The sequence below is a fragment of the Brugia malayi genome (genome assembly GCF_000002995.4).
Source record: "Brugia malayi strain FR3 genome assembly, contig: Bm_011, whole genome shotgun sequence".
NCBI lineage: Eukaryota > Metazoa > Nematoda > Chromadorea > Rhabditida > Onchocercidae > Brugia > Brugia malayi.
Genome location: NW_025062288.1, coordinates 10,874 through 37,322, shown reverse-complemented (window position 1 = coordinate 37,322; position 26,449 = coordinate 10,874). Strand labels below are relative to the sequence as shown.

The 26,449-nt window shown below is 24.8% G+C and overlaps 1 protein-coding gene, 1 non-coding gene and 8 pseudogenes across 10 annotated transcripts; 5 read left to right on the top strand and 5 right to left on the bottom strand.

The window, feature by feature from the left end:
• Window positions 1-16,753: 16,753 nt before the first annotated feature.
• Window positions 16,754-16,826, bottom strand: Bm14500. Its single transcript has one exon. It is a non-coding gene; the product is annotated as a tRNA-His (tRNA).
• Window positions 16,827-17,271: 445 nt separating this feature from the next.
• Window positions 17,272-18,024, top strand: Bm12240 (Uncharacterized protein; the record flags this gene model as incomplete). The annotated part of the gene is made up of 2 exons (XM_043082809.1): window positions 17,272-17,434; window positions 17,963-18,024. Coding segments are annotated over 2 exons (225 nt in total), but the record flags the coding sequence as incomplete, so codon positions are not given.
• Bm18290 lies at window positions 17,426-17,503 on the top strand (annotated as a pseudogene). Its single transcript has one exon. A coding segment is annotated over exon 1 (78 nt).
• Window positions 18,025-18,658: 634 nt separating the features above from the next.
• On the bottom strand, window positions 18,659-18,808 carry Bm18288 (annotated as a pseudogene). The gene has a single exon. A coding segment is annotated over exon 1 (150 nt).
• Window positions 18,809-19,306: 498 nt separating this feature from the next.
• Window positions 19,307-19,468, top strand: Bm18287 (annotated as a pseudogene). The gene has a single exon. A coding segment is annotated over exon 1 (162 nt).
• A 695-nt stretch (window positions 19,469-20,163) lies between these two features.
• Bm18286 lies at window positions 20,164-20,412 on the top strand (annotated as a pseudogene). Its single transcript has one exon. A coding segment is annotated over exon 1 (249 nt).
• A 665-nt stretch (window positions 20,413-21,077) lies between these two features.
• Bm18285 lies at window positions 21,078-21,413 on the bottom strand (annotated as a pseudogene). Its single transcript has one exon. A coding segment is annotated over exon 1 (336 nt).
• Window positions 21,414-21,990: 577 nt separating this feature from the next.
• Bm18283 lies at window positions 21,991-22,167 on the bottom strand (annotated as a pseudogene). Its single transcript has one exon. A coding segment is annotated over exon 1 (177 nt).
• Window positions 22,168-23,339: 1,172 nt separating this feature from the next.
• On the top strand, window positions 23,340-23,636 carry Bm18282 (annotated as a pseudogene). The gene has a single exon. A coding segment is annotated over exon 1 (297 nt).
• Window positions 23,637-24,077: 441 nt separating this feature from the next.
• Window positions 24,078-24,215, bottom strand: Bm18281 (annotated as a pseudogene). The gene has a single exon. A coding segment is annotated over exon 1 (138 nt).
• Between the last annotated feature and the right edge of the window lie 2,234 nt (window positions 24,216-26,449).

Genomic DNA, 26,449 nt, shown 5'->3' with positions numbered 1-26,449 from the left:
TTTTTTAATATTTTAACATTTAAATAAAATGAGTTTTTGATATTGCTAGAATTTATTTTATAGTTTAATATACAAAACTCTGACAAATTATTGAATTTTCATAAAATTTGATATTTAAATTTGAAATAAAAATTAATTTCAATTGTAAGAATGAATTAGAACAGTGGCAAATTAAAAATTTAATTAATTTTCCTCCTAAAATATCATTCAGAACTCAATTTCTAAACTTGATTTTATTATTTTTGCTGTTCAAATGATCACAATGTATGCGATCAGTACCTATGCAATGCACACAAATTAATCAATTAAGTTCGAAATATCCATTTTTTTTAATTAATTGATAATTTTCGATATTTTAACATTTAATTAAAATCAAAATTGATAAAACTAGAAGTTATTTCCACGTTTAATATACAATAACTCTTGCAAATTATAAAATTTTCACCAAAATTGATTTTTAGATTTGAAATAATGCTTAAGCCTAAGCCTAAGTACACCCTAAGCCTAAGCCTAAGCATTTTTTTATTATTTAAAATGTCAAATGACCGCGATGTATGTGACCAGTACTATTCAACGCTTATAAATTAATTAAGTTCAAAATATCTATTTTTTTAATGTTTTGATATTTCTTAATTTTTTAACATTTAATTAAGATTAAATTTGATAATAGTAGGGTTTATTTTCCAGTTTATTATGCAAAAATTCTTGCAAATTATAGGATTTTCTTAAAAATCAATTTTAAATTTAAATTAAAAATTAGCATTAATTGTAAAAATGAATTAGATCTATGACTAATTAAAAATTTTATTATTTTCGCGAGTGAAATTTTAATCAAAACTCAATTCTTAAAGTTTATATAATTATTTATGCTGATCAAATGACCACGATGTATGTGACCAGTACCTATGCAATGCACACAAATTAATCAATTAAGTTCAAAATATCCATTTTTTTTTTTAAGAATTGATATTTATAAATATTTTAACATTTAATTAAAATAATATCTGACAATACATGTATTCATTTCGCAAAATTGTACAAATTTCCTATATTTTGATACTTAAAATAGAAATAAAAATTAATTCTAACTGTAAGAATGAATTAAAGCCGTCATTAATTAAAAATTTAATTAATTTTGCTAATAAAAAATTGATTAAAGCTTAATTATTAAAGTTTATTTTATTATTTATGTTGCCAATTGACCACACCATAAATGACCAGTACCCATGCAACGCTTATAAATTAATCAATCAAGTTCAAATTATCTAATTTTTTTAATGATTTGATTTTTTTTTTAATATTTTAACATTTAAATAAAATGAGTTTTTGATATTGCTAGAATTTATTTTATAGTTTAATATACAAAACTCTGACAAATTATTGAATTTTCAAAAAATGTGATATTTAAATTTGAAATAAAAATTAATTTCAATTGTAAGAATTAATTAGAACAGTGGCAAATTAAAAGTTTAATTAATTTTGCTCCTAAAATATCATTTTGCTACTAATCAATTATGCTCAAAATAACCATTTTTTTTAATTAATTGATAATTTTCGATATTTTAACATTTATTTAAAACTAGCTTTTGATATTTACCACAATTTATTTTGTAGATTAATATGCAAAATTCTAATAAATAAATGAATTTTCATAAAATTTGACACTTAAATTTGAAATAAAAATTAACTTCAATTGTAAGAATGAATTAGAACAGTGGCAAATTAAAAGTTTAATCAATTTCGCTAGTCGAATATTGATTGAAACTTAATTTTTAAAGTTTATTTAGTTATTTATGCTGATCAAATGAGCAACCGTAAATGACCAGTACCTATGCAATGCATATAAATTGATCAATTAAGCTCGAAATATCTAACTTTTTTTAATTAATATATATTTTTTAACAGTTTTAACATTTAATTAAAGTAAAATTTGATATTACTAGGAATTATAGAAAAAAAGTTTGATATTTTTATTTTTGATATTTTTCTGATATAATTGATATTTTTAATTTTTAATTGATATTTTTTTTTTTTTTTTTTTTTTTTTTTAATTGATATTTTTAATAATAATTGATATTTTTTAAAAACAAACAAAAACTAATTTTAGCTGCGGAAATGAATTAAATCTACGACAAATTAAAAATCTTATTAATTTTGTTTCTCAAATATTAAAAAAAGCTTAGTTATTGAAGTATATTTTCTTATTTATGTTGTCAATTGACCACACCGTAACTGACCGTTACCCATGCAATGCATAAATTTAATCAATTCACTTCAAAATAACTAATTTTTTTTTAATGAATTGATATTTTTTAATAGTTTCAATAGTTTTAATTGATATTTTAACAATTGAGTTCAAAATAATAATTGATATTTTTAATAATAATTGATATTTTTTAAAAACAAACAAAAACTAATTTTAGCTGCAAAAATGAATTAAATCTACGACAAATTAAAAATCTTATTAATTTGACTTCTCAAATATTAAAAAAAAAAACTTAGTTATTAAAGTTTATTCTCTTATTACGTATGCAACGCATAAAATTAAATAACTGAGTTCAAAATAACTAATTTTTTTTTAACGAATTGATCAAAATAACTAATTTTAATAGTTTTAACATTTAATTAAAATCAAAATTGAAAAGAACTAGAGATTTTTTCTCCCTTTAATATACAAAAGCTCTTGCAAATTATAAAATTTTCACCAAAATCAATTTTTAGATTTGAAATAATGCTTAAGCCTAAGCCTAAATATACCCTAAGCCTAAGCCTAAGCCTAAGCATTTTTTTATTATTTAAGATGTCAAATGACCACAATGTATGTGACCAGTTCCCGCACTATGCGTATAAAATAATCAATTTTTTTTTTCATTAAATGATATTTTTTAATAGTTTTAACATCCTTTGAAATTAAATTTTGATAATAGTAGGACTTCGTATCTATTTTAGTATGAAAATACCCGTACAAATTATGGGATTTTTATAAATGTATTATTTAAATTTGAAATATAAATTAATTTTAATTGTAAGAATGAATTAAAACCGTGATAAATTAAAAATTTAATCAATTTCGCTAATCAAATATTGATAAAAACTTAATTTGCAAAGTTTATTTAATTATTTATGCTGATCAAATGACCACGATGTTGTAACCAGTATCTATGCAACGCTTATAAATTAATCAATTAAGTTCAAAATATCTATTTGTTTTAAGGAATTGAAATTTTTCAATATTTTATCATTTAATTAAAGTAAATTTTTGGTATTATTAGAATTTATGCTTTGAAATTAAATTTTGATAATAGTAGAACTTCTTAACTAGTTTTATATGCAAATACCCGTATAAATTATGGGATTTTTGTAAATGCATTATTTAAATTTGAAATATAAATTAATTTCAATTGTAGGAATGAATTAAAATCGTGAAAAATTAAAAATTTGATTAATTTTGCTAATAAAATATTGATTAAAACTTAATTTCTAAAGTTTATTTTATTATTATTGCTGGTCAAATGACCACGATTTGTGTTACCGGTACCTATGCAACGCATAAAATTCAATCAATTAATTCAATTCAACTTCTTATCAATAACTTTCTGTATAAATTAATTAAATTTAAATTATGAGAATTTTTTAGTTACACTTGACATACAATTAGTTTTTCCATTGAATCAATCACACAATGTATTTAATATTGCATTTTTTTTTTTTAATTTTATTATTTTTTGAAAAATAATTGCAACATTCTATCCTAATTTCCATTTCATAATTTGTATTTATACCAATTTAATTCTAATTTAATTAATGAAGTATTAGTATTCTTTGAATTATTTCCATAGTTTATTATTTTGTATTAATTTTTCTGTTTCTGTTTCTCTTTTTATTTGATATAGCAATATTAATAAATTTCACAAAATTTCAACTTAAAATATTGCAATTAAACTTTGTTAAGTCAAAAAAATAAATAAAGAATAGCTGAATAACATAAATCTTTCGAATTTTGGTTTTTTTTATTAAATGATTTTTTTTAATACTTTTAATATCATTTGAAATTAAATTTTGAGAATAGTAGGACTTCTTACCTAGTTTAGTATGCAAAACACCCGTACAAATTATGGGATTTTTATAAATGTATTATTTAAATTTGAAATATAAATTAATTTTAATCGTAAGAATGAATTAAAATCGTGAAAAATTAAAAATTTAATTAATTTTGCTAATAAAATATTGATTAAAACTTAATTTCTAAAGTTTATTTTATTATTAATTTATATATTTCAATATCTATTTTTTTTCAATATCAAAATATCTATTTTTTTTGAAAGAATTGATATTTTTAAATATTTTAGCACTTAATTAAAATAAATTTTTGACATTACTGGAATTTATTTTATAATTTATTATACAAAACCTTAAAAAAATATTGAATTTTGTTAAATTTTGATATTTAAATTTGGAATAAAAATTAATTTTAATTGTAAGAATGAATTAAAACCGTCACAAATTGAAAATTCAATTAATTTTGCTAATCAAATATGGGTTAAAACTTAATTATTAAAGATTATTTATATTATTCATGCTGATCAATTGACCAATTGTAAATAAAAGTACCAATGCAATGCATAAAATTTAATCAATTAAGCTCAAAATATCTAATTTTCTTTACGAATTGATATTTTTTAATAGTTTTAACATTTTAATTAAATTGAAATTTGACAACACCGGCATTTATTTCATAGTTTAATATGCAAAAACTTTTACAAATTGCACAATTTTCTTAAATTATGGTATTTAAATTTGGAAAATAAATTAATTACAATTGTAAGAATGAAATAAAACAGTGACAAACAAAGAATTTAATTAATTTTGCTAATAAAATGTTGATTAAAAGTTATTTTTTAAAGTTTTTTTTAATATTTTATGCTGACCAATTGCATAGGTACTGATCGCATACATTGTGATCATTTGAACAGCAAAAATAATAAAATCAAGTTTAGAAATTGAGTTCTGAATGATATTTTAGGAGGAAAATTAATTAAATTTTTAATTTGCCACTGTTCTAATTCATTCTTACAATTGAAATTAATTTTTATTTCAAATTTAAATATCAAATTTTATGAAAATTCAATAATTTGTCAGAGTTTTGTATATTAAACTATAAAATAAATTCTAGCAATATCAAAAACTCATTTTATTTAAATGTTAAAATATTAAAAAAAAATCAAATCATTAAAAAAATTAGATAATTTGAACTTGATTGATTAATTTATAAGCGTTGCATAGGTACTGGTTAATCACGGTGTGGTCAATTGGTCAGCATAAAACATTAAAAAAAACTTTAAAAAATAACTTTTAATCAATATTTTATTAGCAAAATTAATTAAATTCTTTGTTTGTCACGGTTTTATTTCATTCTTACAATTACAATTAATTTATTTTCCAAATTTAAATACCATAATTAAAGAAAATTGTGCAATTTGTAAAAGTTTTTGCATATTAAACTATGAAATAAATGCCGGTGTTGTCAAATTTCAATTTAATTAAAATGTTAAAACTATTAAAAAATATCAATTCGTAAAGAAAGTTAGATATTTTGAGCTTAATTGATTAATTTATAAGCGTTGCATGGGTACTGGTCATTTATGGTGTGGTCAATTGGCAACATAAATAATAAAATAAACTTTAATAATTAAGCTTTAATCAATTTTTTATTAGCAAAATTAATTAAATTTTTAATTAATGACGGCTTTAATTTATTCTCACAACTATAATTAATTTTAATTTTGTAATTTAAAATTTAAATTTTATGAAAATTCATTAATTTACTAGAATTTTGCATATCATTCTACAAAATAAATTCCAGCAATATCAAAAACTAATTTTGATTAAATGTTAAATTATTTAAAATATCAATTCATTAAAAAAAAAAAAATGGTTATTCTGAACTTAATTGATTAATTTGTGTGCATTGCATAGATACTGGTCGCATACATTGTGGTCAATTGACTAGCATAAATATTAAAATAAACTTTAATAATTAAGTTTTAATCAATATTTGATTAGCAAAATTATTTAAATTTTTAATTTTTGACGGTTTTAATTCATTCTCACAATTACAATTAATCTTTATTTAAAATTTAAATTTTATGAAAAAACAATAATTTATTAGAATTTTGCATGTTAAACTATAAAATAAATTCTAATAATACCAAAAATTTACTTTAATTAAATGATAAAATATTGAAAAATTTCAATTCCTTAAAACAAATAGATATTTTGAACTTAATTGATTAATTTATATGCATTGCATGGATACTGGTCACACACACCATGGTCATTTGACCAGCAAATATAATAAAATAAACTTTAGAAATTAAGTTTCAATCAATATTTTATTAGCAAAATTAATTAAATTTTTAATTTTTCACGATTTTATTTCATTCTTACAATTAAAATTAATTTATGTTTCAAATTTAAATAATACATTTATAAAAATCCCATAATTTGTACGGGTATTTGCATATTAAATTAGGTAAGAAGTCCTACTATTATCAAAATTTAATTTCAAAGGATGTTAAAGTATTAAAAAATATCATTTAATAAAAAAAAAAAAAAAAAATGATTATTATATACGCATAGTGCGGGAACTGGTCACATACATTGTGGTCATTTGACATTTTAAATAATAAAATAATGCTTAGGCTTAGGCTTAAGCATTTTTTCAAATCTAAAAATTGATTATGGTGAAAATTTTTTTAATTTCCAAGAGTTTTTGTATATTAAACGAGGAAATAATTTCTAGTTTTATCAATTTTGATTTTAATTAAATGTTAAAACTATTAAGAAATATCAATTCATTAAAAAAAAATAGTTATTTTGAAGTCAATTGATTAAATTTATGCATTGCATGGATAACGGTCAGTTACGGTGTGGTCAATTGACAACATAAATTTCAATAACTAAGCTTTTTTTAATATTTGAGAAGCAAAATTAATAAAATTTTTAATTTGTCGTAGATTTAATTCATTTCTGCAGCTAAAATTAATTTTTGTTTGAAAGCTTAAGATAGAATTTTATGAAAGTTTTATGATTTGCAATGAATCAAAACCTTTTTTGTATATTAGACTTTTTTCTATAATTTCTAGTAATATCAAATTTTACTTTAATTAAATGTTAAAACTGTTAAAAAATATATTATTCATTAAAAAAAGTTAGATATTTTGAGCTTAATTGATTAATTTGTATGCATTGCACAGGTACTGGTCATCTACGGTTGCTCATTTGATCAGCATAAATAACTAAATAAACTTTAAAAATTAAGTTTCAATCAATATTCGACTAGCGAAATTGATTAAATTTTTAATTTATCACGGTTTTAATTCATCCTTACAATTCAAATTAATTTTTATTTCAAATTTAAATATCAAATTCTCTGAAAATTTAATGATTTATTAGAGTTTTGTATATTAAAAAGTAAAATGAATCCCTGTGTTGTCAAAATTTATTTTAATTAAATGTTAAAATATTATAAATATCAATTGTTTAAAAAAAAAAAATAGATAATTTGAGCTTAACTGATTAATTTATAAGCGTTCCATAGTACTAGTTATTTACGGTGTGGTCATTTGACAAACATTAATAATAAAATAAACTTTAAAAATTAAGTTTTAATTAATATTTGATAGGCAAAATAAACTGAAATTTTTAATTTATCACGGTTTTGATTCATTCTTACAATTGAAATCAATTCTTATTTCAAATTTTATGAAAATTCAATAATTTGTTAGGATTTTGTATATTAAACTATAAAATAAATTCTAGCAATATCAAAGAATCATTTTAATTAAATGTTGAAATATTAAAAAAAAATCGAATCATTTAAAAAATTAGATAATTTGAACTTAATTGATTAATTTGTTTGCATTGCACAGGTACTGGTCACATACATTGTGGTCATTTGATCAGCATAAATAATTAAATAAACTTTAAGAATTGAGTTTTGAATTAAAATTTCACTCGTGAAAATAATAAAATTTTTAATTAGTCATAGATGTAATTCATTTTTACAATTAATGCTAATTTTTAATTTAAATTTAAAATTGATTTATATGAAAATCCTATAATTTGTAAGAATTTTTGCATAATAAACTGGAAAATAAACCCTACTATTATCAAATTTAATCTTAATTAAATGTTGAAAAATTAAGAAATATCAAAACATTAAAAAAATAGATATTTTGAACTTAATTAATTTATAAGCGTTGAATAGTACTGGTCACATACATCGCGGTCATTTGACATTTTAAATAATAAAAAAATGATTAGGCTTAGGCTTAGGGTGTACTTAGGCTTAGGCTTAAGCATTATTTCAAATCTAAAAATTAATTTTGGTCAAAATTTTATAATTTGCAACAGTTTTTGTATATTAAACGAGGAAATAATAACTAGTTTTATCAATTTTGATTTTAATTAAATGTTAAAATATCGAAAATTATCAATTAATTAAAAAAAATGGATATTTTGAACTTAATTGATTAATTTGTGTGCATTGCATAGGTACTGATCGCATACATTGTGATCATTTGAACAGCAAAAATAATAAAATTAAGTTTAGAAATTGAGTTCTGAATGATATTTTAGGAGGAAAATTAATTAAATTTTTAATTTGCCACTGTTCTAATTCATTCTTACAATTGAAATTAATTTTTATTTCAAATTTAAATATCAAATTTTATGAAAATTCAATAATTTGTCAGAGTTTTGTATATTAAACTATAAAATAAATTCTAGCAATATCAAAAACTCATTTTATTTAAATGTTAAAATATTAAAAAAAAATCAAATCATTAAAAAAATTAGATAATTTGAACTTGATTGATTAATTTATAAGCGTTGCATAGGTACTGGTTAATCACGGTGTGGTCAATTGGTCAGCATAAAACATTAAAAAAACTTTAAAAAATAACTTTTAATCAATATTTTATTAGCAAAATTAATTAAATTCTTTGTTTGTCACGGTTTTATTTCATTCTTACAATTACAATTAATTTATTTTCCAAATTTAAATACCATAATTAAAGAAAATTGTGCAATTTGTAAAAGTTTTTGCATATTAAACTATGAAATAAATGCCGGTGTTGTCAAATTTCAATTTAATTAAAATGTTAAAACTATTAAAAAATATCAATTCGTAAAGAAAGTTAGATATTTTGAGCTTAATTGATTAATTTATAAGCGTTGCATTGGTACTGGTCATTTATGGTGTGGTCAATTGGCAACATAAATAATAAAATAAACTTTAATAATTAAGCTTTAATCAATTTTTTATTAGCAAAATTAATTAAATTTTTAATTAATGACGGCTTTAATTTATTCTCACAACTATAATTAATTTTAATTTTGTAATTTAAAATTTAAATTTTATGAAAATTCATTAATTTACTAGAATTTTGCATATCATTCTACAAAATAAATTCCAGCAATATCAAAAACTAATTTTAATTAAATGTTAAATTATTTAAAATATCAATTCATTAAAAAAAAAAAATGGTTATTCTGAACTTAATTGATTAATTTGTGTGCATTGCATAGATACTGGTCGCATACATTGTGGTCAATTGACTAGCATAAATATTAAAATAAACTTTAATAATTAAGTTTTAATCAATATTTGATTAGCAAAATTATTTAAATTTTTAATTTTTGACGGTTTTAATTCATTCTCACAATTACAATTAATCTTTATTTAAAATTTAAATTTTATGAAAAAACAATAATTTATTAGAATTTTGCATGTTAAACTATAAAATAAATTCTAATAATACCAAAAATTTACTTTAATTAAATGATAAAATATTGAAAAATTTTAATTCCTTAAAACAAATAGATATTTTGAACTTAATTGATTAATTTATATGCATTGCATGGATACTGGTCACACACACCATGGTCATTTGACCAGCAAATATAATAAAATAAACTTTAGAAATTAAGTTTCAATCAATATTTTATTAGCAAAATTAATTAAATTTTTAATTTTTCACGATTTTATTTCATTCTTACAATTAAAATTAATTTATGTTTCAAATTTAAATAATACATTTATAAAAATCCCATAATTTGTACGGGTATTTGCATATTAAATTAGGTAAGAAGTCCTACTATTATCAAAATTTAATTTCAAAGGATGTTAAAGTATTAAAAAATATCATTTAATAAAAAAAAAATGATTATTATATACGCATAGTGCGGGAACTGGTCACATACATTGTGGTCATTTGACATTTTAAATAATAAAATAATGCTTAGGCTTAGGCTTAAGCATTTTTTCAAATCTAAAAATTGATTATGGTGAAAATTTTTTTAATTTCCAAGAGTTTTTGTATATTAAACGAGGAAATAATTTCTAGTTTTATCAATTTTGATTTTAATTAAATGTTAAAACTATTAAGAAATATCAATTCATTAAAAAAAATAGTTATTTTGAAGTCAATTGATTAAATTTATGCATTGCATGGATAACGGTCAGTTACGGTGTGGTCAATTGACAACATAAATTTCAATAACTAAGCTTTTTTTAATATTTGAGAAGCAAAATTAATAAAATTTTTAATTTGTCGTAGATTTAATTCATTTCTGCAGCTAAAATTAATTTTTGTTTGAAAGCTTAAGATAGAATTTTATGAAAGTTTTATGATTTGCAATGAATCAAAACCTTTTTTGTATATTAGACTTTTTTCTATAATTTCTAGTAATATCAAATTTTACTTTAATTAAATGTTAAAACTGTTAAAAAATATATTATTCATTAAAAAAAGTTAGATATTTTGAGCTTAATTGATTAATTTGTATGCATTGCACAGGTACTGGTCATCTACGGTTGCTCATTTGATCAGCATAAATAACTAAATAAACTTTAAAAATTAAGTTTCAATCAATATTCGACTAGCGAAATTGATTAAATTTTTAATTTATCACGGTTTTAATTCATCCTTACAATTCAAATTAATTTTTATTTCAAATTTAAATATCAAATTCTCTGAAAATTTAATGATTTATTAGAGTTTTGTATATTAAAAAGTAAAATGAATCCCTGTGTTGTCAAAATTTATTTTAATTAAATGTTAAAATATTATAAATATCAATTGTTTAAAAAAAAAAAATAGATAATTTGAGCTTAACTGATTAATTTATAAGCGTTCCATAGTACTAGTTATTTACGGTGTGGTCATTTGACAAACATTAATAATAAAATAAACTTTAAAAATTAAGTTTTAATTAATATTTGATAGGCAAAATAAACTGAAATTTTTAATTTATCACGGTTTTGATTCATTCTTACAATTGAAATCAATTCTTATTTCAAATTTTATGAAAATTCAATAATTTGTTAGGATTTTGTATATTAAACTATAAAATAAATTCTAGCAATATCAAAGAATCATTTTAATTAAATGTTGAAATATTAAAAAAAAATCGAATCATTTAAAAAATTAGATAATTTGAACTTAATTGATTAATTTGTTTGCATTGCACAGGTACTGGTCACATACATTGTGGTCATTTGATCAGCATAAATAATTAAATAAACTTTAAGAATTGAGTTTTGAATTAAAATTTCACTCGTGAAAATAATAAAATTTTTAATTAGTCATAGATGTAATTCATTTTTACAATTAATGCTAATTTTTAATTTAAATTTAAAATTGATTTATATGAAAATCCTATAATTTGTAAGAATTTTTGCATAATAAACTGGAAAATAAACCCTACTATTATCAAATTTAATCTTAATTAAATGTTGAAAAATTAAGAAATATCAAAACATTAAAAAAATAGATATTTTGAACTTAATTAATTTATAAGCGTTGAATAGTACTGGTCACATACATCGCGGTCATTTGACATTTTAAATAATAAAAAAATGATTAGGCTTAGGCTTAGGGTGTACTTAGGCTTAGGCTTAAGCATTATTTCAAATCTAAAAATTAATTTTGGTCAAAATTTTATAATTTGCAACAGTTTTTGTATATTAAACGAGGAAATAATAACTAGTTTTATCAATTTTGATTTTAATTAAATGTTAAAATATCGAAAATTATCAATTAATTAAAAAAAATGGATATTTTGAACTTAATTGATTAATTTGTGTGCATTGCATAGGTACTGATCGCATACATTGTGATCATTTGAACAGCAAAAATAATAAAATTAAGTTTAGAAATTGAGTTCTGAATGATATTTTAGGAGGAAAATTAATTAAATTTTTAATTTGCCACTGTTCTAATTCATTCTTACAATTGAAATTAATTTTTATTTCAAATTTAAATATCAAATTTTATGAAAATTCAATAATTTGTCAGAGTTTTGTATATTAAACTATAAAATAAATTCTAGCAATATCAAAAACTCATTTTATTTAAATGTTAAAATATTAAAAAAAAATCAAATCATTAAAAAAATTAGATAATTTGAACTTGATTGATTAATTTATAAGCGTTGCATAGGTACTGGTTAATCACGGTGTGGTCAATTGGTCAGCATAAAACATTAAAAAAAACTTTAAAAAATAACTTTTAATCAATATTTTATTAGCAAAATTAATTAAATTCTTTGTTTGTCACGGTTTTATTTCATTCTTACAATTACAATTAATTTATTTTCCAAATTTAAATACCATAATTAAAGAAAATTGTGCAATTTGTAAAAGTTTTTGCATATTAAACTATGAAATAAATGCCGGTGTTGTCAAATTTCAATTTAATTAAAATGTTAAAACTATTAAAAAATATCAATTCGTAAAGAAAGTTAGATATTTTGAGCTTAATTGATTAATTTATAAGCGTTGCATGGGTACTGGTCATTTATGGTGTGGTCAATTGGCAACATAAATAATAAAATAAACTTTAATAATTAAGCTTTAATCAATTTTTTATTAGCAAAATTAATTAAATTTTTAATTAATGACGGCTTTAATTTATTCTCACAACTATAATTAATTTTAATTTTGTAATTTAAAATTTAAATTTTATGAAAATTCATTAATTTACTAGAATTTTGCATATCATTCTACAAAATAAATTCCAGCAATATCAAAAACTAATTTTGATTAAATGTTAAATTATTTAAAATATCAATTCATTAAAAAAAAAATGGTTATTCTGAACTTAATTGATTAATTTGTGTGCATTGCATAGATACTGGTCGCATACATTGTGGTCAATTGACTAGCATAAATATTAAAATAAACTTTAATAATTAAGTTTTAATCAATATTTGATTAGCAAAATTATTTAAATTTTTAATTTTTGACGGTTTTAATTCATTCTCACAATTACAATTAATCTTTATTTAAAATTTAAATTTTATGAAAAAACAATAATTTATTAGAATTTTGCATGTTAAACTATAAAATAAATTCTAATAATACCAAAAATTTACTTTAATTAAATGATAAAATATTGAAAAATTTCAATTCCTTAAAACAAATAGATATTTTGAACTTAATTGATTAATTTATATGCATTGCATGGATACTGGTCACACACACCATGGTCATTTGACCAGCAAATATAATAAAATAAACTTTAGAAATTAAGTTTCAATCAATATTTTATTAGCAAAATTAATTAAATTTTTAATTTTTCACGATTTTATTTCATTCTTACAATTAAAATTAATTTATGTTTCAAATTTAAATAATACATTTATAAAAATCCCATAATTTGTACGGGTATTTGCATATTAAATTAGGTAAGAAGTCCTACTATTATCAAAATTTAATTTCAAAGGATGTTAAAGTATTAAAAAATATCATTTAATAAAAAAAAAAAAAAAAAATGATTATTATATACGCATAGTGCGGGAACTGGTCACATACATTGTGGTCATTTGACATTTTAAATAATAAAATAATGCTTAGGCTTAGGCTTAAGCATTTTTTCAAATCTAAAAATTGATTATGGTGAAAATTTTTTTAATTTCCAAGAGTTTTTGTATATTAAACGAGGAAATAATTTCTAGTTTTATCAATTTTGATTTTAATTAAATGTTAAAACTATTAAGAAATATCAATTCATTAAAAAAAAATAGTTATTTTGAAGTCAATTGATTAAATTTATGCATTGCATGGATAACGGTCAGTTACGGTGTGGTCAATTGACAACATAAATTTCAATAACTAAGCTTTTTTTAATATTTGAGAAGCAAAATTAATAAAATTTTTAATTTGTCGTAGATTTAATTCATTTCTGCAGCTAAAATTAATTTTTGTTTGAAAGCTTAAGATAGAATTTTATGAAAGTTTTATGATTTGCAATGAATCAAAACCTTTTTTGTATATTAGACTTTTTTCTATAATTTCTAGTAATATCAAATTTTACTTTAATTAAATGTTAAAACTGTTAAAAAATATATTATTCATTAAAAAAAGTTAGATATTTTGAGCTTAATTGATTAATTTGTATGCATTGCACAGGTACTGGTCATCTACGGTTGCTCATTTGATCAGCATAAATAACTAAATAAACTTTAAAAATTAAGTTTCAATCAATATTCGACTAGCGAAATTGATTAAATTTTTAATTTATCACGGTTTTAATTCATCCTTACAATTCAAATTAATTTTTATTTCAAATTTAAATATCAAATTCTCTGAAAATTTAATGATTTATTAGAGTTTTGTATATTAAAAAGTAAAATGAATCCCTGTGTTGTCAAAATTTATTTTAATTAAATGTTAAAATATTATAAATATCAATTGTTTAAAAAAAAAAAATAGATAATTTGAGCTTAACTGATTAATTTATAAGCGTTCCATAGTACTAGTTATTTACGGTGTGGTCATTTGACAAACATTAATAATAAAATAAACTTTAAAAATTAAGTTTTAATTAATATTTGATAGGCAAAATAAACTGAAATTTTTAATTTATCACGGTTTTGATTCATTCTTACAATTGAAATCAATTCTTATTTCAAATTTTATGAAAATTCAATAATTTGTTAGGATTTTGTATATTAAACTATAAAATAAATTCTAGCAATATCAAAGAATCATTTTAATTAAATGTTGAAATATTAAAAAAAAATCGAATCATTTAAAAAATTAGATAATTTGAACTTAATTGATTAATTTGTTTGCATTGCACAGGTACTGGTCACATACATTGTGGTCATTTGATCAGCATAAATAATTAAATAAACTTTAAGAATTGAGTTTTGAATTAAAATTTCACTCGTGAAAATAATAAAATTTTTAATTAGTCATAGATGTAATTCATTTTTACAATTAATGCTAATTTTTAATTTAAATTTAAAATTGATTTATATGAAAATCCTATAATTTGTAAGAATTTTTGCATAATAAACTGGAAAATAAACCCTACTATTATCAAATTTAATCTTAATTAAATGTTGAAAAATTAAGAAATATCAAAACATAAAAAAAATAGATATTTTGAACTTAATTAATTTATAAGCGTTGAATAGTACTGGTCACATACATCGCGGTCATTTGACATTTTAAATAATAAAAAAATGCTTAGGCTTAGGCTTAGGGTGTACTTAGGCTTAGGCTTAAGCATTATTTCAAATCTAAAAATTGATTTTGGTCAAAATTTTATAATTTCCAAGAGTCCGCAGGAAATTGCAGATCTGATCAGTTACTTAAGTGTCAAGTAAACGATAGTCAGGTTGCTATACCAAAATAACATGGATTACAGCATTATTTTGCTTGATGAAAACAGTGAGTACATAGCACATTGTGAGCTACAAAGGAAAAAAAAAAAAGCTTCCATAGTCTTTTTCGGTGGATTTTCATTCAATATGAACGGAACTAGAACAGCTGCTATTTAAAAATTTTGTCAAGAAACTCATATAGCATTTGTGTTATTTGATTACTTTGGTCATGGTTATTGGTTATTCAGGTGCTGATTACACTGATTACACGATGAGTGATTGGCAAAAAAATTGTGTTAGAGTAACTCGTAACGGCAAGCAAATAATTATAGGTTCAAGCATGAGACGGCGCCTGATGTTGCTCACTGCTCTCCAACTTTCAGAAAGAATTGCAACACTAATTGGTGTATCGTCTGCTTCTGACTTTACTGAAGATTTAATATTCTATCAGTTATCCGAAAGCAAAAAGAAGAATTAGATTCTAAAGGAGTAATAGATTTTACTTCTGAGCATTAAATATACAAAATAACTAAAAGCTTGGTATAGAAGATGAAGATGGCAAAAAAAGCTTCTTTTAAATAAAGAGACAATAGATATATAAACTGCCCTATGCGTTTATTGACGATAATGCTATATTCCTTACCAACTTCGTTAAATTTAGTCAAGAAGTTGAGGTACATCTGATGAAGACAATAGGTTGAACGAACATAACATGTCTGACAATCGTTTATTGGAATTTTCAGATGATTTAGAGAGTTTTTGCTGTGTTTAGGACTACTCATCATTTTGCAAGGGAGATTTCATTTGGGAGAGCGACCAGAACCGAACTAGGCGCACATACCCACTTAGATGGTTTGGGGAGTGAGTTTTTGCTGGCTGATTAAAGACTCATAATAATGCAGAGGAGATTTTAAGTGAGGGCAGCGAGCAGAGCCGAGCTAGCCGCACTCAATGCCACAAGCTGATGCCCTACCAACTGAGCCACACCCACTCGGATTATTCAAGGAGCCTTTGCTGGCTGTGTAATTGCACACTAATTTAGTACTCATCATAAGGCAGGGAACGATCTTTCTGGAGAGAGTGAGCAGAGCCGAACTAGCCGCACTCAGTACCACAAGCTGATGCTCTACCGACTGAGCCACACCGACCAAAGCAATGTGTCTCTCATACATGAGTACAAAAAGAAAGCAGCAAAAAAAGTCAGTGGATTACATAAGCAATTGACTATTGACTCCTCTACTTCAGACTGTGTTGTTCCCCTGATAAAACAGTTGCAGAAGCAATTTCATTATTGAAAAAGCTTCTGGTATTCCTGTGGTTGATCAATGCAAGTTAGTCAGAGTTTTAAGTAACAGAGATATAAGGTTTATTGATGGTTAAAAAAATCAGAAAAAAGTATAAAAGTCCCCGAGGTAATGACAAAAGAGAAGTTAGTTACAATACGGGAGCGCTTCAGCAATGAAACTATTGCATGAGAATAGAATAGAAAAGCTTTTGGTCATAGATGAAAACACCTACTCTATAGATTTGATCACAGTTAAAGATATTAAGAAATACAATAGATACCCTAATTCATGTAATGATGCTTAAGGGCGGCTCAGAGTTGCCGCTGCAGTTGGTACTGGTAAAAAGGATGGTATAGAAAGATGTGAAACTATGGTCAGAGAAGAGATTGACGTAATTAATGTTGATGCAGGTGTTGATGCAATGAAGATTAGAATGGAACCTAGATCAACATGCACAACAAGTAGTGGGTGTAAGTGTGTCACAATTTTCTGTAATTCAAAACGTTACAAAAACATGTAAAGCAAGAAAAGTAAGATTGACTATCAAATTTTAATTTAATTAAGTGTAAAAACTATTAAAAAAATAGCAATTCATATTAAAAAAATAGAGAATTAGAAACTAATTTAATATTTTATATGCATAGTGCGGGAACTGGTCACGTACATTGTCATCACAGAAAAGTGAATTGGTAGATTACTTATCTTATCCAATAGATTCCAACATTTATCTTTATTGGCTCGTTGCTGTTCCTTTTAAAAGAAACGCAAACAGGTAACACAAAAAGGAGGTAACAGAACTATAAACTTTGGCAAATCAAAAGCTACGCTCATGACTAGTGGAGAAAAGCGACATTAGATAATGTTGCTGGGATTGATGAAGCAGAAGAAGAGTTAGTAGAAATCGTTCACTTTCTAGAGCAGAGATAAGAATTTCAAGTGTTAGGCGGGGAAATACCGAAAGGATTTCGGTAGAAGTATGCTTGCTTGTGCAGTTGCAGGTGAAGCTAATGTGCCTTTTTTAGTATTTCTGAATCTGAAATGTTCGTTAACGTTGGTGTAAGTGTGTGTTCTGATGGATTTGATCAGAGGTAAGAAAAATAGGTGTGAAATAGATGCGATGGGTAGATATCGTGATATTATTTGAAAAAGGTAAAAAAGAAAAGGCAAATTAGGGGAGGTTTAAGTGTGGAGAATGACTTAAGTGTAAACAGATGGTTATTTTCTACAAACGGTGTTGAAGCTGGCCTTACTCTTAGCAAAACCGGCCTTGTTGCAGTGACTTTGTTGACAATTTCAACATGAACTTGATTGTTATCCTTAGCTTCAATTTCATTTATAATACTATACCTATCAGGCTCCTTTATAGCTATTTCTTGAAATCCTTTTCGAACCTTAGACTAATGTTCATCTCTTCATATTTGTTTCTATGATTTGATCTGCTCAGCCCAATTTGAATATCAATATCTAGGATAAATGTGCTATCTGGGTATTTAATTTTTACTAACTCGTGTAGGTCTCGCATTAGCTCTAGGTCAACACCAAGTCCGTACCCTTGATATACAGTAATTGAATCGATAAACCGGTCACCAATACTCACTATCTTTCCTTTTTTTAGAGCTGGCAGTATTACTTTTTCAACATGCTCATATCTCATTGAAATGAGTAGCAAGAGTTCGGAGACGGGATCGATGCTGTCCTCTTACCTTTTGTGCAAAGTCAGTGCCGCTTGGTTCTCGAGTCAATACCATATTGTTTTCATCGTGAATTTGCTTAAAATAATTTGCAAGCAACTCAGACTGTACTGTTTTACCAGAGCCGTCTATTGCTTCAAAAGTTATGAACATAAGTTTTAATTGTAATACCAAAAAAGGAGACGCAAATATTATACATAAGAACTGTTTGACATTTAAGTAAAATCACAAATTATAAGTTGTAATATTCCCTAAGCTACGGTTACTCGAATAGTCCTAAGGTAGATTCTGACTTCACTGCAAAGAATTTCACTCTTCTGGGGTGGACAACAAATACTATACATTAAGTGATTGTTGTGGAAAAAATGGTTTTATTGTAAGCTTTATATGCAACCACTGTCCTTACGCACAATCAGTTATTAGTAACTCGGTAAGTGATATTGATTTGTTAAAAAAGGATTATCAGGTGAATACAATAATACAATAATGCCAAATGAATGTAAATGAATACCCAGAAGATTCCTTTGAAAATATGATTAATTTTGCCGAGGAAAATAAGTTTACATTTCCATATCTGATTAACAGTAAACAGGAAGTAGCTAAAGAGTATGGTGCTGTTTATACTCCTGACTTTTTTGGCTTTAATGCTAATTTAAATCTCTGTTTTAACGATGCAAAAAAAGGAAAATCCAGAACTATGAGATAGGGAGTAGTAATTTATTTCAAGCTATAAAATCTACTGCAGAAACTGGTAAATCTCCCATTAACCAGAAATCAAGTATTGGTTGCTCAATTAAATGGTCTCATTCTACATTCTACAGGTTAATATATATGCCGATTTTACTATATTAAAAAATTTTTGATAAATTTTGTATCGTAATATATAATATTAAAGTTTTAAAGGTTATTGTATCATGGCTTTATCAAAATTTCCTGATCTGAAATTTGACCTAATATTTAAGAAAATCTTTGGCACTGAAAAGAATAAGAAGATTCTTATTCGCTTTCTCAATGATATTTTAGGATTCACTGAAATAAATGCTATACAAGCGGTAGAATTCTTAAGCGCTATAATCGATCCTGAAATTACCTCTGACAAACAAAGCATAGTTGATGTTTTCGCAAGGATGCCACTGGAACCAGGTGTGTAATTGAAGTGCAGCTCGCTATAAACAAAGACTTTAAGAAACGTGTTCAACTTTGTGCTGCTAAGGCTTACTAAGGCAATTAGATAAATCGGTTAAGGCTTGCTCAATTAGACATTGATTTAAAGAAAGTTTTCTTTATTGTAATTTCCAATTGTAACTTACTCTCTAAAAAGGTTGATTGTGTATCTACTCATAATATACATGATACAAAAACCAATGGCTATTACTTGAAAGATTTTCAATTTATTTTTATTGAACTACCTAAATTGTCTAGGAGTAAAGTAGAGCAATTAATAAATATAGTAGAGCATTGACGCTTCTTTTTTAAGAATGCAGAGGATACCACTGAAACAGATGTAAAAGCTAGCATACGATGGGTTAGATGAGTTCCGTTGGAATGAAGAAGATAAAATAGCGTATGAAGAAAGAGGAATCTAATGAATTTACAGAAAAACAAAGCCATCCTTGAATACAGCTACTAAAAAAGATAGAGGAGAATGTGTCAAAACTAGCAAAGAGAGAGGCATCAAAGTTGGAGCATAGAAGGGTAGAGTGAAGAAAGCTAAAATAGCAGTACCGAAAAATTCACTTAAGGCAGGTATGTCTATAAGTCTTCCAACGTTGAAAAGAGAAATAATAAAATCAAAAGAACTAAACCTAGTAGAAAAAATAAAAATAGAACAAATAATTATGAAATCAATAACTTCAGATGCTAGCAAGAATAGTAATGAAAATCATTCTAATGCAGAAACAAATGAATACTACCGGAATTATTTACCACACCAGGAAGAAGTCTAACGCACACATCAACAACTACCATCGCTGCTGGTTCACCTCCTGAAACAGTATGAGGAGTATACTCACCCATACCCTCAAATCGACCACATGATGTCGTTACATGAGGAAATCCTACCAACAATAAACTTCCCATTATCAGTTATAAGTCCTCTTGTGCGTTTTCACTCCATTCTATCATTTCAGCATTGCGGACTGTCTGTAAATCATTCTGCGCCGACTGATTCAACTTATCCTCGTTTAATATCTATCTACATGAATATCTCCCATTTCTTCAGAATGCTTATCACAGATAAGCTCCTCCTTCCTTATTCGGCCAATTCGACTGTGCACAGAATTACAGCTATAGTTGGTGATATATTTGTTCAGTAATGTATGGCAGAGAAGGTGCAAAGCAAATAACCGCAAAGTAGTATTCAACACATATGTCAAACTTTGCCTCGCTGCTTACTTTATCTCCATATTCACTTGTTGTTTGTTGCTAATTCCAAGTGATTGTCACAAAAGTCTTTCCAAAAAAATCCTTCTACTGCACCCAAAGCTTCACAGTATTCAAATTGTAATAAGTTATTCGTTGCTATAACTTTATATAGTTTAGGCAGTATCTATTGATCCATGTCTCAGCTGGATACCTTTCCATGAATTAGAAATAAACTTGCTGGCATTGAAAAGTTTTGTAACGAGGCACTTGCCAATTTTGATATGTTTTCAGAGTTGACTGTATAAACTCCAAGCTTTCAGTCTGCTGTCCAATAACACACTACATCTGCACCGTATGTATCAAGTATCGATTTTCGAGTTATTATATTACCTTTGATTCACTCCTTCCTCTGCACAATCATCATTCAAGCAACCCTCAAAGAAAGTTCCTTTCTCCTTTTCTGGAATATTGAAATAATTTGGAGATATTTCAGAAAAAGACAAAAAATTGCTTATTTTCTCCATATTCAATAAACACAGCTTGCAAAAAAGACTGTACACGTTTTGCACAAGCAATATTCAGCTGGGTAGAGCGTTGCCCTTCAGAGGTAGGAGATGTCGGCAAGGGTGCAGCAGGAGAGTCATCGATGGAGGAGCATGTGGCAGGGATGGGTAATGGCACTGCAACAGGCGCAGCGCTTGGTAATTGCAAGAGCAGCAAGAGAGGCAAGAGCTGGAGCGTCAAAGAGTGATGCAAGCTCACTTAGCTTATTCTGGGCAAAACATGCACAATTGCGCACTTTCTTCCCAAGTGACGTCATGACAATAAGTAGGTAGCATTGGTATTATTAATTACAGTAGCAGCAGCCCAGAGGTACCAGTAACAGTGCTGAGCTGAGATGACATCTTGAACACTTGTATTCTCAAAGAAACTTGGTTGCAAATCAGTAATATTACCATATAAGTCACATCTATTTTTGCAATAACTTTCTCACTGCCAATCCCAATGAAATACAATCTAATAAATGCACTGAGAGAAATGGCTAAAACTATGAATATAGTAACTAATAGCTTAGCGGTGAAGTTGTGCTCTGCACCATAATGGATTATGTTACTCAAGCCTCTGCCAACAAGGAGAATCGTTAAAGCTGAAGATATAAGTGATGAAATAATGCAGATTAGGTTTTATGTAATGAAATAATTGCCTGGTATTAGATCGCATCTTATTTTGAAGTTTCTAAAGTTAAGTTATGGATTTTGACTTCAGGAGAAAGAGGAAAGGCATAGTATAAAGGAACTAGTCTATAGCGTGTCTTTTAAAAGAATTACGCTCACGAAGATTTAATATGATAGTCTGATTTCTACTAAGGACAGCATTATGCCAAGTGCAATGCTCGAAGATAAAAAAGAGGAGCCGCCGTAGCTAAGCAGTGGCAAAGTTATGCTAAGTGGTTAGAACAATGTTCTACGTTACCCTTATGTTTATGAGATATCCAAAATTAGCAGCAGATTAAAGGCAAAAGAATTCCATATAGAAATTGTTCACTCTCTAATCCTGTAAATTGCCGCTGCGTTTCGATTTGTAGAGGTAAAAATCTGAAATCTAGGTAAGATTTATAAAGGCATGAGGTGTAAATAGTGCAAAAGGTAAAAAATACGAAGTCATCCCTGTTATACGCTTAATCTGTACAGATTGAGAATAAATAAACAACTTCAATCTCATGATAAAGGATTGGCAAGGTTTATCAAGTTGTACAGCTTTTAGTCGTAACACAGCTTGATATTATACATTAAGGTAGCAAAGCATCAGAAGAAATGCTGTTTTTATACTGTGCAAGAGAGGACAGTAGAAAATTGGCATCTACTGGGGGGCAATTTTGTAAGAGAGTTTCTAAGATCTATAGAGCTATAAAATGGTAATGTAAGGCTGTTAAATGCGTCTCAAGCCAATTATCTATACTTTTTTCGAAATTTCGATGAATTATATTTTGCATCTACACTTTAAATGTTATAAGGAAGCTTAAAATTATAAGTTAAAAAATATAGTTGAATATTTGCAAAAAATAGTGTATTACTATTAAGTTAATTTCTTATGGCTTTTTCTAAATTCCTTACCAAAACTGGACCTGACTTTCAAAAAGATCTTTGGCACGAAAGAAGTAAGAATATTCTTACCCATTTTTGAGCGAAGTTTTAGGGTATACTGAAGTTAATACTATGCAAAAAATAGAATTCATCAGCGTCATTATGAATTCTGAATTTGCTTCTGAGAAACAAAGCATGGTTGATGTTCTCTCAACGATTCTGTTGGTAATAAGTTTGTGGTTGAAATGGAGCTTACTCGTGACAAGGACTTTGAAAAATGTGCTCAGTATTACACTGCCAAAGCTTCTCAAGGCTATCTGGTGGATTTACAAAAGATTTTCTTTATTATAATATCAAACTGCACTTTATTTCCCGATGAGTGAGTCAATTATATATCTAGCTATACCATAAGAGACGATGAAACTAGTGAGCATGATTTACAAGATTTTCAATTCGTGTTCATTGAACTATCTAAATTTCCTAAAAGTAAAGTAGACTAATTAACAAGCATAGTAGAACGCTGGTGTTTCTTTCTTTAAGTATGCAGAAGAAATAACAGATAAAAACTCAAAAAAGATAGCAGGAGAAGTATTAATCATAAATTAAGCATATGATGAGTTAAACAAGTTTCATTGGGATGAAAAGTACCTAACAGCGTATGAAGAAAGAATAATGAATCTGTACAGAGAGGAAGCTATCCTTGAAAAGAAACTTGCAAGGTATGGAAGAAGGAAAAATTGAAGTGGCAAAGACAAAGGCTGGCTGATAGTGTTGACACCAATACTATTGTCAAGTTTACTGGTCTTTCCATCAGTGAAAATGAAAATATTGCAGGATTAGAAGACGCTCATCAGTTAACCCAACGCGGGACGCGGACAGAATGACAGAATGCTATCAAGTGTACGGTTATACAAGGAACCTAATAATAATTGGTAGAGTCCCTCAGTTTTTCAAAAAAAATTGTTTTGAGAAAAAAACAAAAAAGCGCACTCAATTTCTGATACCCCGTCATAAACTTCAGGTATGTGGTTGCAAAACTGAAATATTTTAGCACCATTTTCAATTTCTCCACCTTTTGAATTATAGGCTCTAGAGTACAACCGTCTAACCCTTAAAGGAAATAGGAAATTTTATGAAAAAACAATAATTTATTAGAATTTTGCATGTTAAACTATAAAAAAAATTCTAATAATACCATAAATTTATTTTAATTAAATGGTAAAATATTGAAAAATTTCAACTCCTTAAAACAAATAGATATTTTGAACTTAATTGATTAATTTATATGCATTGCATGGATACTGGTCACACACACCATGGTCATTTGACCAGCAAAAATAATAAAATAAACTTTAGAAATTAAGTTTTAATCAATATTTTATTAGCAAAATTAATTAAATTTTTAATTTTTCACGATTTTAATTCATTCTTACAATTGAAATTAATTTATATTTCAAATTTAAATAATACATTTATAAAAATCCCATAATTTGTACGGGTATTTGCATACTAAACTAGATAAGAAGTCCTACTATTATCAAAATTTAATTTCAAAGGATGTTAAAGTATTAAAAAAAATATCATTTAATAAAAAAAAATTGATTATTATATACGCATAGTGCAGGAACTGGTCACATACATTGTTGTCATTTGACATCTTAAATAATGAAATAATGCTTAGGCTTAGGCTTAGGGTATACTTAGGCTTAGGCTTAAGCATTATTTCAAATCTAAAAATTAATTTTGGTCAAAATTTTATAATTTGCAACAGTTTTTGTATATTAAACGAGGAAATAATTACTAGTTTTATCAATTTTGATTTTAATTAAATGTTAAAATATCGAAAATCATCAATTAATTAAAATAAAATGGATATTTTGAACTTAATTGATTAATTTGTGTGCATTGCATAGGTACTGGTCGCATACATTGTGGTCATTTGACCAGCATAAATATTTAAAAAAACTTTTATAATTAAGTTTTAATCAATATTTGAATAGCAAAACGAATTCAATTTTAAATTAGTGACGGTTTTAATTCATTCTCACAATTATAATAAATTTTTGTTTCAAATATGAAAGTTAGATTTTGTGAAAATTCATTAATTTATTAGAATTTTGCATATTAATCTACAAAATAAATTCTAGCAATATCAAAAACTCATTTTATTTAAATGTTAAAATATTAAAAAAAAAATCAAATCATTAAAATAATTAGATAATTTGAACTTGATTGATTAATTTATTAGCGTTGCATAGGTACTGGTTAATCACGGTGTGGTCAATTGGTCAGCATAAAATATTAAAAAAAACTTTAAAAAATAACTTTTAATCAATATTTTATTAGCAAAATTAATTAAATTCTTTGTTTGTCACGGTTTTATTTCATTCTTACAATTGCAATTAATTTATTTTCCAAATTTAAATACCATAATTAAAGAAAATTGTGCAATTTGTAAAAGTTTTTGCATATTAAACTATGAAATAAATGCCGGTGTTGTCAAATTTCAATTTAATTAAAATGTTAAAACTATTAAAAAATATCAATTCGTAAAGAAAGTTAGATATTTTGAGCTTAATTGATTAATTTATAAGCGTTGCATGGGTACTGGTCACTTATGGTGTGGTCAATTGGCAACATAAATAATAAAATAAACTTTAATAATTAAGCTTTAATCAATTTTTTATTAGCAAAATTAATTAAATTTTTAATTAATGACGGCTTTAATTTATTCTCACAACTATAATTAATTTTAATTTTGTAATTTAAAATTTAAATTTTATGAAAATTCATTAATTTACTAGAATTTTGCATATCATTCTACAAAATAAATTCCAGCAATATCAAAAACTAATTTTGATTAAATGTTAAATTATTTAAAATATCAATTCATTAAAAAAAAAAAAATGGTTATTCTGAACTTAATTGATTAATTTGTGTGCATTGCATAGATACTGGTCGCATACATTGTGGTCAATTGACTAGCATAAATATTAAAATAAACTTTAATAATTAAGTTTTAATCAATATTTGATTAGCAAAATTATTTAAATTTTTAATTTTTGACGGTTTTAATTCATTCTCACAATTACAATTAATCTTTATTTAAAATTTAAATTTTATGAAAAAACAATAATTTATTAGAATTTTGCATGTTAAACTATAAAATAAATTCTAATAATACCAAAAATTTACTTTAATTAAATGATAAAATATTGAAAAATTTCAATTCCTTAAAACAAATAGATATTTTGAACTTAATTGATTAATTTATATGCATTGCATGGATACTGGTCACACACACCATGGTCATTTGACCAGCAAATATAATAAAATAAACTTTAGA